At 37.8% G+C, this 14,889-nt stretch overlaps 1 protein-coding gene across 4 annotated transcripts in view; it reads left to right on the top strand.

Moving 5' to 3' along the window:
• Positions 1-13,644, top strand: part of BIVM (basic, immunoglobulin-like variable motif containing) — a 14,346-nt gene extending 702 nt beyond the window's left edge. The window contains exons 2-12 of one of the 4 annotated variants that reach the window (XR_001860074.1): positions 93-695; positions 1,626-1,752; positions 2,640-2,735; positions 2,829-2,933; positions 4,703-4,797; positions 5,979-6,111; positions 8,377-8,448; positions 9,323-9,406; positions 11,086-11,182; positions 11,640-11,797; positions 12,142-12,233. Coding sequence is in view for 3 of the 4 variants with exons in the window: in XM_008629317.2 (XP_008627539.1) it covers positions 206-695; positions 1,626-1,752; positions 2,640-2,735; positions 2,829-2,933; positions 4,703-4,797; positions 5,979-6,111; positions 8,377-8,448; positions 9,323-9,406; positions 11,086-11,182; positions 12,142-12,432 (1,590 nt within the window). In the remaining variant the exon portion in view is untranslated. Of the gene's footprint in view, positions 1-92; positions 696-1,625; positions 1,753-2,639; positions 2,736-2,828; positions 2,934-4,702; positions 4,798-5,978; positions 6,112-8,376; positions 8,449-9,322; positions 9,407-11,085; positions 11,183-11,639; positions 11,802-12,141 lie in introns of those variants that run through there. The other 3 variants (XM_017728519.1, XM_008629317.2, XM_008629320.2) reach the window with 3 other exon arrangements.
• Positions 13,645-14,889: the final 1,245 nt, after the last annotated feature.

Here is a 14,889-nt window from a genome sequence, read left to right on the forward strand (position 1 = left end):
TTCAGCTTTTATTGGCTATGAGTTCAAAGATAAGCCTTGTGTATATTTTATGTTGAATGAGACACCTATACTAACTTACCATTTTCTTTCAGGTACCTCATTGATACCTTGCAGAGGCAATGGAGGCAATGATGAAAACCCTGTTGTAATTAAAACATAAAGAAAAAGTATTCCTAACTGTGCAATACTCTTTTAGTATCATTCAATGCCTACTATTTCAGAAGATGAAAAAGAAAATGGTTCTGGAAATAATGGAAACACTGAAAACAGACCTGGGAAAGAATCCCCAGAAGCTTCTCTTCATGATCCCGTGAAGCCATACTGCATGTCAGATGCCTCCACTGCATCCCTGGTGTCTAGGGAAGATGGGCATTATCCATGGGGATGTCCTGTGACTCATACAAGAGAGAAGTTTTATACCATCTGCTCAGACTATGCTTTTTTAAACAGAGTAACATCTATTTGTAAAAGTCCAAGTGCTTCAGTTAGTGCCTGCCTATCAAGCAGTGCTGCCTTAAATGTCGGAAATAATACGTCTAACTTGCTCAGCGTTCAAACTGGTGCTTCAGAGATAATCTACAGTGAAGATGCTAACTTGGAAAGCCTGCCTGGCAATCTTGGAAAGCTTCCACTGGCATGGGAAATAGACAAATCAGAGTTCAATGGCGTGAACTCAAATCTGAAGAACAAAGCAGGTGAGGTGGTGAAGTTTTGATATGAAAGGAAAAGGCTTCATGTTTACAGCTTGTCTGTGAAGGGGGTTGGCTAGCACATGTCCCGTGAGGAAGTGCTATAGAAGAGCCTGTACTTCATTTCAAGGAACCTGCTTATCAGGACAGAAGAGAGTGAGAGAGAAGGAGAGAAAGTCGAGTGTAACTGCCAGGGGAAGTGGATCCAAAACAAGGCTGGCTTCTGCTTAACTGTATATTATTTGGGATGGTTTCTGCTGTTGCGCCCCCAGCCCTCCCCCTGTGTTATTGGTGTGACTTTTTTCTTTTGTTTTAGTAGAACCTAGTACGTTATACCTCTGGATGTATGGCTTCAAAATGGGACAAAAATACTTCTGCTTGAGCACGTGGCCCAACTCTCCATTTTCTGCTGTCACAGTGGCTTATAAAAAGGAAAAGACCTTGGGTGTATATTATTATTAATGGATTTGCATATAAGTTTTCATCAGAAACTGTAGCTGTTTGCAAGGCTGGCAGTGAAAAACAAGCATTTCGTTATGTTCCCTGTGTACTTAATGTTAGGAGATGAGAGGTCCATGTTGGTCTGAGAGTCTATTTCTGGGATGGGTGATATAACGCATTAGAATAATCAGATTGACTTACCTCTCTAAACAGTTGGGCAGGTCATCATTAATTCCATTTATGATCTAAACACCGTGTTGTTTACAGAGCTAATGGCAGCTTTACAAACCTGTTGATAGTTTAGAGCTTTCTCCTGTATTTGAGCTTTCTCCTTTCAATTCATATTTAGTCCCAGTTTACACTGTGTCTCTATTTGAGCTGTGTGCTCAAATAGAGTGTCTCTATTTGAGCTGTATGCTACTACTAAGAGTATTTAGGAAGAAAGCTATGAATGGCAACCTAGGCATCCTTTTGATTCTGAAATTTGTTTTGCAGGCAGCATGAAGAAACAAGGGACAAAGAAAAAATCCGTGGAGAAAAAGAGTAAACAATACAGGGAGTGTCCTCAGCGTTCAGCTCTTGAAGATGTGAAGGAGAGAAAAGTGTTGGACCTTCGGAGATGGTAGTATTTATAAATTGCATTTAAAATTACCCATGTAGTTTCTCAGTAAACACTGTTGCTAGTTACCCGATTTCCAACTTCTTAGTAGTGTCTTTTTAATTTTTTTAGTAGAAAGGGGATATGTTAAGCATACACACTGTCTGATGCATTCTACAAGAAAAATTAGAGCTTCTCTTCCATCTGTTGGAATTCTTAAAATATTTTTCCTTCTAAATTTTCCTTTTACTTTCAGTAAAGGGAAAAACTTATGTGGAGATTCATTTCAAAAAGAAATACAAGTTCAGTAGCATGGTCAGGGAAAAAGTAACCTTAAATGTACCACTGATACCTTTTACTCCCAATTTTAATTGATCAGAATCTGTCGTTTCTATAGGACCATTATTGTAATAATATAGTTCACTGAATTCACTTAGTTTAATGCATCTGTCCAGTTCTTACTTTATGTCTGTGACATCAGAAAGTTGGAGTTAACCTAGGGAATCTCTGACCCAGAATGACGTTCATTAGTAAATTGGTAGAGATGCAGTTTGCCACAAGTTCACATGTTAGAAGAGACTGGATAAATCCATATGTTATATTAGTACAGAGTCATATTTTCTGAAAGTCGTTTGTACAGAACTCCCATGGGGCTGTTAGAAATTTGACTGATTTATATGAAATAGGGTAGTAGCATCTAACAAAGAAATTGGTTAACATAGTTGCTTAATTTTTCTTTTAGGGATAGAGTTGTTTCGGTTTTTTTGTTTGCTTTTTTTTTAATACAGGTGACATAAAAACATTTAATATAATGTGGCACTTTAGTGATATGGCACACAAAAAAGTAGTTGAGGTTTATCATATAAGAGTCAGTAATGTGTTACTAATGTGTTTGGGGTTTTTTGTTTAAGGTATTGTGTTAGCCGACCTCAATACAAGACCTCCTGTGGAATTTCATCCTTAGTGTCTTGCTGGAATTTCTTATATAGTACACTGGGAGCTGGAAGGTAAAGTCACACACAGAGTGCTTTGCTTTGCCTCTAGAGCTTCAAAAATATGTTTCTAATTACGATACTTCTTTGTTGTTTTTTTTTTTAAAGTTTACCACCCATCACTCAAGAAGAGGCTTTGCATATACTGGGCTTTCAGCCCCCATTTGAGGAGATTAGGTTTGGTCCCTTCACTGGAAATACAACTCTAATGAGGTATGTTTGGTTCTTTTGATGCAGCTAGGAGATAGAACCTTTAAAAATACAGTAGTAGTTCATTTATTTAAAAACAAAGTGGCCGACATGTTAATCCCCTTAAGTTTTAGAATAATGAAGCATACCTGAGTACTCTGACAATGAAACTTCCCAAAGAGTTGTTTGCACTGGCCATTTTATATGGTGTGATGTTGTTACACAGGTCAGGTCAGTGTGAAAGTCTATTTGAATTTTGGTTCAGTTTGTGTAATGGTTGTATAATACTCTAATGAGTCCAGCCTTCTGGTTAGCAAACTTTCTCTTTATACTTACATTCCTGTTTTTGAAAATGCATGTTAAATACTTGCTAGTGTCACTGAAACAGCCTGAGAAGACAATTGATACATTATTAGCTTTAAGTAAAATGTAATTTAAGAATTGAAAATGAGATAGTGCTGCACCTTTGCTCCAATGGAGCTGTTCAGGAACAAAAACATGGGGCTGGAGTCACAGAACACTTTGAAATTTTTTGTCACTTCTTCTCTGCTGTTTCCTGATATTTATAGGTTGGACCTAAATTCTTAGTACTTTTTTTTTTTTTTTTTGGGGTATTAAATTAATAAGACATTCTAGGATTAAACAGAGCCAAGGAGCGTATTGTACTAGAGTGCTGAACATTTTGACAGGGCTTTGTTGTGTTACACTTTGGTAAGATTAAAAAATTTTGCATTATTCTTGCTTCATGAGTTGCATTTGATTTAGTTAATTTTTTTTAGGGCAATATATAGTGTTTGGCTGATCAGGATGGTGCTGGATATGAAAATGTGGCAGCAGTCTCTTCTGCATCCAGCATACTGGCTGGATTGTTGGAAAGTGTCGTGAAAATTTCCTTACCTGCTTTAGGAAATTCAGATCCAGGATTTGTACCTCTTCAGGAATATGTCAGGGTGTAGCAACTCTTATAGACCAAGCTGATACAATGTTCTGTCTCTTTATGTCAACAGTGTATACAGACAAAAATTTAACTTGTAATTCTTCTTCAGTTTCCCCTGTGAGTGTCCTGTGTTCTGCAGAGAAGTTACTCATCTTTTTCTTTTTTTTTTTTTCCTGCCTGGTCCAGTAATTTTGAAGTACTTGGCAGATTCGAAACAGGATGGCTGGGAGCCAGCCCTATTGCCCAACATAGCTTTGTGATTGAGGTATTATCTTCAAACATGTGAATTTAAATCTTCTAATGTGGAAAAATTGCAGGCCTGTCCTTGCTTAGTGTTGCGGTGAGGAGATGCAGTCTGAGGCTCCTGTAATGCTCAGGCTTTGTGAAGTTTAGGGGAGAGAAACCCAACAGGATAAGCAGAAAGTCTCACTTGAAGGGTCCCTTCTGGTGTCTTAGATTTCATTTATGTACCTTACAAATCACGATTGAAGTTTGGCACCTCAGAATTTGTGTGTCTTTCTAAAGGCTGAGTAATTGAACATTAGAGGTGACTGGACTCAGTACAATAGGACCAACATTTCACATCCAGATTTTTGGTTATTATGGATCTATGTCAAATCTGGAAAAGCAGAATGAAGGAAAAGGCTCTATGTATTTATTTTACTGTCTAGGATATTTAAAGTTTCGTTTGTATTGGGTGCCATAGTCATCTACAATCTAAATACTAGTGAGGTAGGTACTTAGTAGCACACCAAGACTTTTTTTCCTAAACTGTCAAGCATAAGGAAAGTGTGAGGAAATAATATTGTATTTAATAACTCTTGAGTTACTACAATCTTTAAGCTTATTGTTTCAGATGGTTTAGGCAAATAAATGATCACTTCCATATCAAGGGATGCTCATATGTTCTATATAAACCTCATGGGAAGAACAAGACAGCTGGAGAAACTGGTACGTAGCTAATCCTAAAGCATTCATCTTATAGTGTATAAATTGAAAAATCCTGCAGTGTGTAGCATTTGACAGGACAAAGTCTGTAAGTAGTACTTCCATTCTGAGATAAGGTATTGAATAGCTCCAAGTTGGTTGACTTTTTTGCTTTTACTTTTTCTCTTATCTAGCTAAAATTTTCATTTGTACTTTTATTATGATAAAATACATTCTGTGCTATATATTCTGCTGCCACAGAATTGGAATTTTAAGGTATCCATGAAAACACTGCATTTCCAGTTCTGCATTCGTGTGTGGGAAGATTTGTTTGCTGTCATCCACTGGGAGAGCAAAAAGTATTAGTCCTTACTAAATGTTTTATGCTTTTTAAAAGCCCAGTTTTAAAGGTAATGAACTCATCTGTTGTGCTTGACTTTAGCTAACATCTCTCTCTGAAGTTAGGTGATTATTCTCAATTAGCTTATGAAGTTGCATTTTTGTCTACTTTTTTAGGCGTGCTATTTAAAAAAATTTTCTTTCATGCACAGTTTACTATCCTTTGGTATAGTCTGGGTAATTACCTTCTAACTGAAGGTTTTTTTAAAAGCACAAAACCATGCTGAAAAGTTTTAGAGATTATGAAAATGGAAATTTTTTTTTTCTTGGTATCCCACTTGAAAATTGTCGTGTTTCAGTGCCTCTTCTAGTCTTCTCCTGAAACTGAGCACTGTGGTCACATTATAAACCATTGCATGCCCATATGTGTTCCTGAGATTAGGAAGCTGCAAGAAGCTCATGATACCAAAATGTTTGGGTGTTTTCAGTGGTTTCAGCAGTATCATCAATGTGCGCCCCATCTGACTTGGGGCAGTGGGACTACATTCTGTTGCAGCGTGTATTTCCTTGGTTAAGAGATACTTTTGGTTCTTGTAAATTTGATTTTGATCTAAACACAAAGCATACTTTATATTGTGTTTCCCTGGCACAGACTGTGCAGCAGATAGTATTTAATTTCCTGTCTGGTACAAAAGAGTAATAATAAGTTCAAAATCAAAAGTGTACTTTGTGCATGCCTGTCAGGTCATGTCCTCCCATTCAAAAAGCAGTATAACTACTTTGTTGTGAAATAGGTCTTTTTTTCTGCTGAATATGTTACATAGGATCCAAAGCACCCTGGCCCGTAACCTGACCTTTCTTTGTAGCTGCAGGGGCCCTTGCGAAGCTAACACGTGGACTGAAAGACGAATCAATGGCCTATATCTACCATTGCCAAAACCATTATTTTTGCCCAATTGGATTTGAAGCAACCCCAGTAAAAGCTAGTAAAGCCTATAGGTAAGATACTGTGTTTATGCTTATTTTAGTGGAAGACACATACAGAAAAAATTACTTCAAATTGATACCATTTTTCTCCATAAATAACATTTCAGTTTGTGTCATATAGGCATTTGTATGAGCTAGAAAAACACTACAGTGTGATTTGAAAGGACTGATTTAAAATGAAACATAACTAAACAGACTACACTGAGAGGACTTAAAAGAGAAACTGTAAGTGGTATTAAGAAATTGTTTGTTTAAAGGCCTTCTAGCCAGATGGAGAGAAGGTGGTTATTTTATTGAAGGACAAGTGAAAGTAACTAATCTGAAAAATAAAAACGTGTGGGCTGAAAAAAGGCCAGGTGGGGTTTTTTTAAGGCTGAACAATAAAAAGCTAAGTAATTATGGGGAGAGTCTTTCTAGAGAACTTGGAAGGGAAAACAAAAGAAATGTGTGTATGTTGCAATTTTCCTTTATAAACTAGAAGCAAAAAGTCTACAGTGATATTAATCCCTCATGAGGTGAATGTGATGAAATTTACACTTAGAAACCAGTGCTTGTGTGTGGCAAGAGCAGGGGTTGTGTGGGTATTGCAGGATGGTGATTATGTACTTTTTTTGCATTAATGTTGACTAATAATGGTGATGGTAAACTCCAACTACTGGAGTGTAAGGCATAGAAAAGTAAAGATATCTGAATAATTTGTTACCAGGAATTGGCAGGGGATAGGGGAAGAAAAGCTAGGAGAGAACTTTGGACTTTGACAGTAGGTTTGGCTTTTTTAAACAATGCTTGACATGCTGGACTACTTCTATAAGCTTAATATGCCAATTTTAGAATAAAAATAGTTACCTGTATCATAATTTCAGATTTGTCAGGGTGAGGCTACTAGGATAATATAATGCAATAGTAGATATAGTTTTGAATTAAATACTGGTTTTAAAAAGGATAATAGCATTAATAGTCATACTGAGTTTAGGGGGAGTCTTGCATTAAACGCACAAATTTTAACTTTGAAAATATTAATTCTTGAGATGATATGTGTTAGCTTTTGTAAGGTATTTACATTGCTGCTCGATGTAGAGTGCTATACGTAGTAGAGTACTCTATGCACTCTCTTGTGGAGAGTAGTTTGTTTTATCTCATTCACTGAATCATATTAAGCTGTTTTTCCTCTCTCGAAGTAGTTGCAAACATGGTATGTATTAAAGGATTCTGTTAGACTTTCTCAAGGTTCAACCATTGGTCTGTATTTATGAGCATTATCATAGAGCATAAGTAGTCAATCCCTGAGGAAATTAGCAGATACCAATAGTGGGGAACGTCAAACAATGAAAAGCATAGGCCACTCGTATAAAGTGAACTGGCTATTTGCTTGCTGAGCAGTCTGAGTTTGGCTGTGTTGAAGAGGTAGGGTCACGTCAAGGAATGGAGAATGCTAGCTCTACTTTTGGAGTTCAAAATGGTCATTGATTGGAGGTGATAAAGCATAATCATCTGAATCTAATTTGTCCCCAGTGTGAGGCTTATGATAGGGTTAATGAAAGCTTTTAATATATGAACAAAAGGATATAGTTTCTTATTGAGACGAGTTCACTGACTTGCCAGGTTTGTGAGGAGAGTGTAAGAAATATGCCCCAGATAGAAATCCAACACATTAGCCTACTTGAATTTACCGAAATGTTAATCACGCACTTACTCAATCAGTTAGTAAGAATCTGCCCTGGAAGACCAAAATTAAAAAAAAAAAGTTCACTAGGTCAAAAATGCAGTCTGAGAAATAGTATGGTCCAGTGTGTGGAAATGTAACATGCCTGATAATTAATTTAAATTTATATTGTTTAGTAATGAGTCAGAACAACACTTTCATTCTTTACCCATGGCTGAAATGGATTCTTAGTCACTAGTGATGTTATTTTTAAGTCAATATTAGCTTTTTTTCTTAACAACAGTTCTCTTCTAACAATGAAACATGAAATAACAACTTCAAGGAGCTTTTATAGCCTTACTTTAGGCTGGAGGTCAGACCAGGTGAGCATCCTGTTTTCTTTGTATTTTCTGACTCTGCTGAGGAAAAAAAAAGTTTTGTTGCAGAAGCACTGCCCATAGATCCTGGAGCAGTTCTTGTTTACCAGTTTTTGCACTCTAATTACAAAGGAAAGTTTTTATTTAAAAATCAAGCTAATAAACATTTTAGGTCCCAAAAGGAGTGGGTAGGTAGGTTGCTAGGCTGAGCTTAGAGACAGTTCTTAGGTCACCCACAGACTTCCTGTATGATCTTAGGTTGCTGGATTTGGACTCGGGAGACCTGGGTTCAGTTCCCAGTTCAACCACAGACTTCCAGTGTGACTTTAGGTAAGTCAATTAATCTATCCTGTATCTTGGTTTCCCATCTTTGCACTGATGGAATACATTGTTATTTTACAGGGAATTTTTTTTAAGTAAACAAATTGTTCCAGGAAATAAGGCCATATGTTGTCTAATACCATAGGCAGAAAAGTCTCAGGTTTTGTTACAGTTGAAATTGATGCAGTTTTTCATAAGATAATTATACACAGGAAGTCACAGAGCATTTCTGTGTGTCTCATCAGTCTGTCCTAATACCTGTCACAAATTTTCCCTGACAAGGTTACCGCAAGCTTTGAGCTTCTTGGAAGTTGATTGCAAACTAGCATTAGTTCAAAGGTTTGGATCTTTAATATCTGGTATTGGATGCTTAGAAGGAAGCATTTGAAATTGCCACTTTTTGTTCTTACAGGTTACCCTACAACTCTTAGTAACAACTGCCAGCCAAGGTATAGGTTAAAAATAGTGGAAAGAACTCTTTCATGACTGCTAGGCATCACAGATGGGGAGGAAGCTGTTTGTACCACATTTGTGTGGCTTTCCACAACTCTTATTTCTGTTGTTTCCTATATATTTATATTTACATTGTGTACCAGACTGTCTTTCATCCAAGTAAAACTGCTTTTAGTGAAAATCTGTCTTCCTTCCAATTAATGTGCAATAGCATCCCCAAGGTTTGCTTTCAGGCCTTGTGGAACAAAAGGTTCCCTGTATGCAATTGTGAGCACTATAGCACAGGAGCTGGTTTTTAGTTTGGCTGAGGAAACAATTTTAAATGTTAAAAAATCCTAAAATCCTAAAAAGGACAACAGACTGTTAATATCTCTTTTTCTTTTTAGTATGCACAATAAATCTTACTAGGATTGTATCTTCTGTTGAACAGAGGTCGTGTCTTGCAGCAAGAAGTAGAATATTGGATCTTAATTGGAGAGCCGAGCCGAAAGCATCCAACAATACACTGTAAAAGGTATGTTACTTGGTAAGAATGCAGCAGCTTCCACTGCACCTTTCCCAAAACTTGGCACTTCAAAACAAACCACACTAACAGTGCTGAGGGCTGAAGTCTGCCTCACCAACACAGGCTCTCTGTGACCCAATGTTTTCTTTCAAATCAGTTTGGAGTTCTCTACTCAGAGTCACCAAGGGACTTTTTAGTTCTTTTTAATGACTATATACATGTGTATATATGTATGTATCTGACATAAACAGATGCTGCTTTAGTGAGAAGCTTTGTGTTTTGACCTCAAGGCTGGCTCTGCAGCTTTGTATCACCTGTCAGAACATATGTGGGCTCCTGAAAGCCAAAGCCCGTATCTTTTGTTTGAGTGTGACACAGCTCACGTTAGTCAGGAGGAAAAGGCACCTCAGCCATCTACGGTCGTGCCAGTTGTGACTTACAGACTGCATGGCCCTTTGAGGAGTTTACAGTGGAGCTGAGGACATCCACAGGCTGTGTCTGGGCTATGCACAGGATATTCTGTTGCTGCTGACATCTAGCTCAGGTACAGGTACAGCCTGTACTTTGTTGTTTTATTTGCTTATCTGTGCATTTAAACAGTACATTTATGATGAGGTTTGACTCATACAAAGTTGATGTCTAAACTACACATACAGACTAGGAGAGCTAGAGGATGCTATGTAGAAATATCATGGCTTAGTTATATTTAATTTTTTTTTGTCAGTGATGTGACAACTGCAAATACCTGGGTATTTTGGACTACAAGATTAAGTGCAACAAAATTAAAAGCACATTATGCATGTGGTTACTGAGAAATGGCATACTGTAGATCCCAAAGGGAGAACTTTGTCCTGTGGTATATTAGCTACAAATGGCACAGGAAAAGGTTTCTGAATATATAATAAAACCCTTTGTAATACTAATTTTGATTGTGGAGACATTCTTCCTCCTGCTGCACTCCTAATGAGAGCTGGCAGAGAGAGTTCTGTGCATAAGGAAAGAGGGCAAAGGTTGGAGTAGAAATGCATTTTCTGAACTTGGAGGGTGGTGTTAGAGAGAAACAAGTAGTTAGACACTGATAGAAATAAAAAGGTGATGTGCAGGTTTAAAGGGGTCTGGAATATGAAAGTACTTGTTTCAGTTGGGCTGGAAGGAATTATGAATCTTTGAAAAGCTGAGTGAATGGGGAGTGATTGAATTGATAGTTTAGAATTAAATAAAATGGAGGAGTTAGTTATGATGAGAGCTGTCTGGTAAAAGCACATTTAGTGTGCGAAAAAAACCAAGGAATTGAACAAAATAATACAAAAGGGTAGGTGAGGTTTAAATAAAGAAAAGGCTAATGTTTCTCCTTGCCTAAACCACACTTTGTTTCTTTCTTTCCCAAACTGATGAATTGGTAAGTGTAAGGAATGTAACTAATGACTCATGGTGCTCTTACTCACTTTGGAAGGCGTTTCCCAAGAGCAGGAATAATTACTGTGAATGCTTTGATTAAAAGTGACACTTTTATATCTAGCTTGATGTCTCTTAATATTGAGGCTTTCATAACTTCACACATTCATTTATCTTTAAATCACTGGTAAAACTATTTAAAGCTACAGATCTGTATTTGCGTGCATGTGTATGTGAGTCTTTCTGCTGCTGAGGTTTTATGTCAGCTGAGTAGTAATGATTTTATTCTGTAGGTGGACAGATATTGTCACTGACCTAAACACTCAAAATCCAGAATATCTAGATATTCGACACCTAGAGAGAGGATTGCAACATCGAAAAACAAAGAAGGTAAGGTAAACTCACTGAGATGGGAGGAAACTCATGGTAGGTTTTTGCAAACTTACTCATACTTTAGCAGTGTAAGATAACTTCACTGAAGAAATTTGTTCTGTTATGAAGTGTTGCTGAAGACAAAAGTATAATGTGAGTTCTTGCATAACAAAGTCATTTAGATTTACTTGCTGGACAAGATATAAAACATCAGTAGCTTGGTATATGCTAGGATGAACCACAATATCTGTGTATACAGAATGTATTTGGTCACAGTATTTAACTTTGTTGCTTTAAAATGTAGCTGCAGCAAGTATAGAAATGTTCTGCGGACAAATTACAGACCATTTGGGGTGTGACCTTCTAATGACATTTTAGTGGGAAAGAAGTACAATCAAGTAGGATTGGGCATAAAAGAATGCGTGTCTCCCTTGTGTGGAGTTACTGTCAATGCATGTGGCTTTCTTTCCTATAGATAGGGCTGTATCTCATGGGTGGAGGATGTATTTGTGATTTGAAGATGGAAAGTCTGTGAGAAATAATAGACTGAAGAGATGATTTCAGGTGTGAAGACCCTGTGGAAGACTGTGTCAGCAAGATCAGGATGGACCAGAACAGATTATTTCTGAGAAGGTAGCTAGAAAGTAAAAAAAGACTAGCAGAAGATAAGAAGATACTGGCCCCTGAAAGATAAAATAGGTAGCTTAAAAAGATCAAAAAGGTGAAAAAGAAAGCAGTAATTGAATCTGGGAAACAATCAGAACTGATTGATGCAAGTTGTATATTTGTGTATATGGGATTATGTTGTTTTGTTGTTTTTTGTTTTTTTTCCTGGTTTGTGTATTGTGGCACTTTTTGTTTGTTTTCTTTTTGAAAGTATTGTGTTACTTGCCAAAATGTTGATATCAAATATCTATGTATGTTAGAAATGTGCCTGTAGTGTGCATTTAACAAAGAACCTTTTTTACTTCGATTAGGTTGGAGGAAATCTTCATTGCATCATTGCCTTTCAGAGACTTAACTGGCAAAGATTTGGTCCTTGGAATTTTCCATTTGGCAATGTTAGACAGAATAAACAATCTCAAACACAAGGACAAGGAATTTCCAAATCTGAGAGTGAAGACAATATATCTAAGAAACAACATGGACGACTGGGTCGATCTTTCAGTGCTAGCTTTCATCAAGAATCCATGTGGAAGAAATCTAATCTTCGGGAGAGGAGGAACAGTGGGTATCAGAGTTATAATGATTATGATGGAAATGATTAAAATTAACTTTAGATGATAGAGTTGATATATTAAAGTTAGTTTTAATCAAAACTTATTAGGGATTTATTAGTTCTAGAACACATAAGAATAGAAATTATGGTATAAGATACAGCTTCATAATTATTAAATAAATACGTTGATGTGGTTGCAATGGACGAGATCTGATGTATAAAGTGACAAATAAGCACAGATTGTTGTAATTTTGCAAAGGTGAATATGATAGCAAAATCTATCATTTCTTTTGAAATAATTGTACTATGTCCTGATCTGTGAAAACTAAAGAACAGATTGAAATCAGTCAATGTAATAAACAGACTTCATTGAAAATATTTATTGTTCAAAAGCATGAAAAATTATGGTATGACTTTATAAAAAAGGGTTATTCTGCAAATGGTGTAAGGATAAAAGTAAACATTGCCTTTGTTTCTAGCACTTCATTTTAGTAAGGCTGCCCATATCCAGTGCAAATGAAAAAAAAAATCACATTTGTTAGAAAACTTGTTGGATTTACAAAGAGAACGTACATTCTCCGTTTAATTCCCACTAGACTTCTGTCAGTTGGATAATCATATCTTGTCAAGAAGGTCTCCGTTTCTTTTCCCTTATCTGGTTGCCTGTTTTTGACTCTGAGGAATCACCTGTTCGAGGATGGAACTTCTCTATTACTTTTGCTCTGTGGGTAGAGTGGCTGAATTCTTACCCTGGAGCCTCCTGAGAGCACGGACTGACTTAACACAAGCTTATGAAATTCGGTATTAAAAAGCTGCATTTACCATTAGCCAAGAGAGCTAGCTGAACACTGTGTTCTGTTGGCAGTTCTTTTCCTTGTTCAGTCTTAAAACCTCTGTCCTTTCTCTGCTGCTCTTTTCATTTTGTGTGAAGGGGATGCAAGTGCTGAAAGCTGCTGGCAGCCCCGATGATATACCTCTCAGCCAGAACAATTCAAGCTTTTTCAGGTGTCCCAGGTGAAGTCTTCTTTTTTTTTTTCTTTTTTTTTTTTTCTTTCCCTGGTTAATCTAGTTGTTTGCCCAAACACATCTCAACAGTTGTATTGTTCTGTGTACAAATGTTCATACCTGCTCAAGGATTAATTTTTTGACATAAAAAGATTTGTCATGGAATGCAGGGGTTTTGTAGGTTGCTGCTTTTGTTAACCAAAAATGGGAGACTTTTAGACTTTTGTTCATTCAATAAAATTTGTTTTCTATCTTGTTTGCTTTTCATTTTTCATGGAAATGATGGCCCTGCATTTAGTGAAGGTCTTCAGCAAAGTAGGTAAGTGACTGATCAGAGTTGCAACTGCTACTTAGCAAAGTAGGTAGGATCTCTTGGGTCATGAAGAGTGGTGCTCTGTGCAGCCCCTGGGACTATTAATGTTTAATTTCTCGAAGTCTGCCAGCCTCATGACTGAACAAAACCCATAGGTTTTGAAACTTTATTTTCCAGATCAACTGTTTTCAGACCCTGTTTTTGCAGGCTGAGGTTGGGCTGAGGACTCAGCTTTATTTAGAGTACTTAAGCTGTGTTCTTCAGGGGATTTAGGACTTAACGTAGCCAGAGTTACATGTGTGTCTCATAACTTTTGCTTAATAGTGATAGTTGCACTGAGGAACAGGGTCTCTCCTCTGATGGTAGCTGGCTGCTCTGCTTAAGTAGGTTGTGTTGAAATTCTGGCTGTACAGTTATTTTGCTCTTGGGTTGGAGACTATCACACTTCATCCACGGAGTACGTAGTACGGATTCTTCAGCACTAGCAGGAGCCAGGTGCGTGTCCTTGGGGTTGTGCTGCAGGGAGCGTTCTCTAGGGATTCCCAGGTTGTGGGGTGCATGCAGTGAGGGGCACTGGGGCTATGGTTGGGCCAGAACAAAGAGAGCACAGGCTCCAGGGGCAGTCATGTTTGGGGGTGGAAAACATAGGACTGCTTTTGTTCTGCATTGTGGGCTTTTGTCCTGGGACAGGAGACTTTTTTCATTCTCCAGCCAGAGATAGAGTGATAGAGCCGGTAAAGGGTCTAGAGCACACATCCTATGAGGAGCGGCTGAGGGAGCTGGGGTTGTTTAGCCTGGAGAAGAGGAGGCTCAGGAGTGACCTTATCGCTCTCTACAACCGCCTGACAGGAGGGTGTAGCCAGGTGGGGGTCGGCCTCTTCTCCCAGGTAAAAAGTGACAGGATGAGAGGAGCGCAAGCTCCACCAGGCGAGGTCTAGGCTGGACATAAGGGAATTTCTTCACAGAAAGGGTGATTAGATAGTGGAAGGGACTGCCCAGGGATGTGGTGCAGTCACCGTCCCTGGAGTGTTTAAGGAAAAACTGGACGTGGGACTTAGATCATGGTCTAGTTGACAAAGCGACGTTCGGTCACAGGTTGGACTCGATGATCTCAGAGAGATCTTTTCCAACATAATTGATTATGTTATTCTCTGCTGTTTGGCGCTAGGCTCTCCTTCGGGCAGCCGA

The sequence above is a fragment of the Corvus brachyrhynchos genome, unplaced genomic scaffold (genome assembly GCF_000691975.1).
Source record: "Corvus brachyrhynchos isolate BGI_N302 unplaced genomic scaffold, ASM69197v1 scaffold92, whole genome shotgun sequence".
NCBI lineage: Eukaryota > Metazoa > Chordata > Aves > Passeriformes > Corvidae > Corvus > Corvus brachyrhynchos.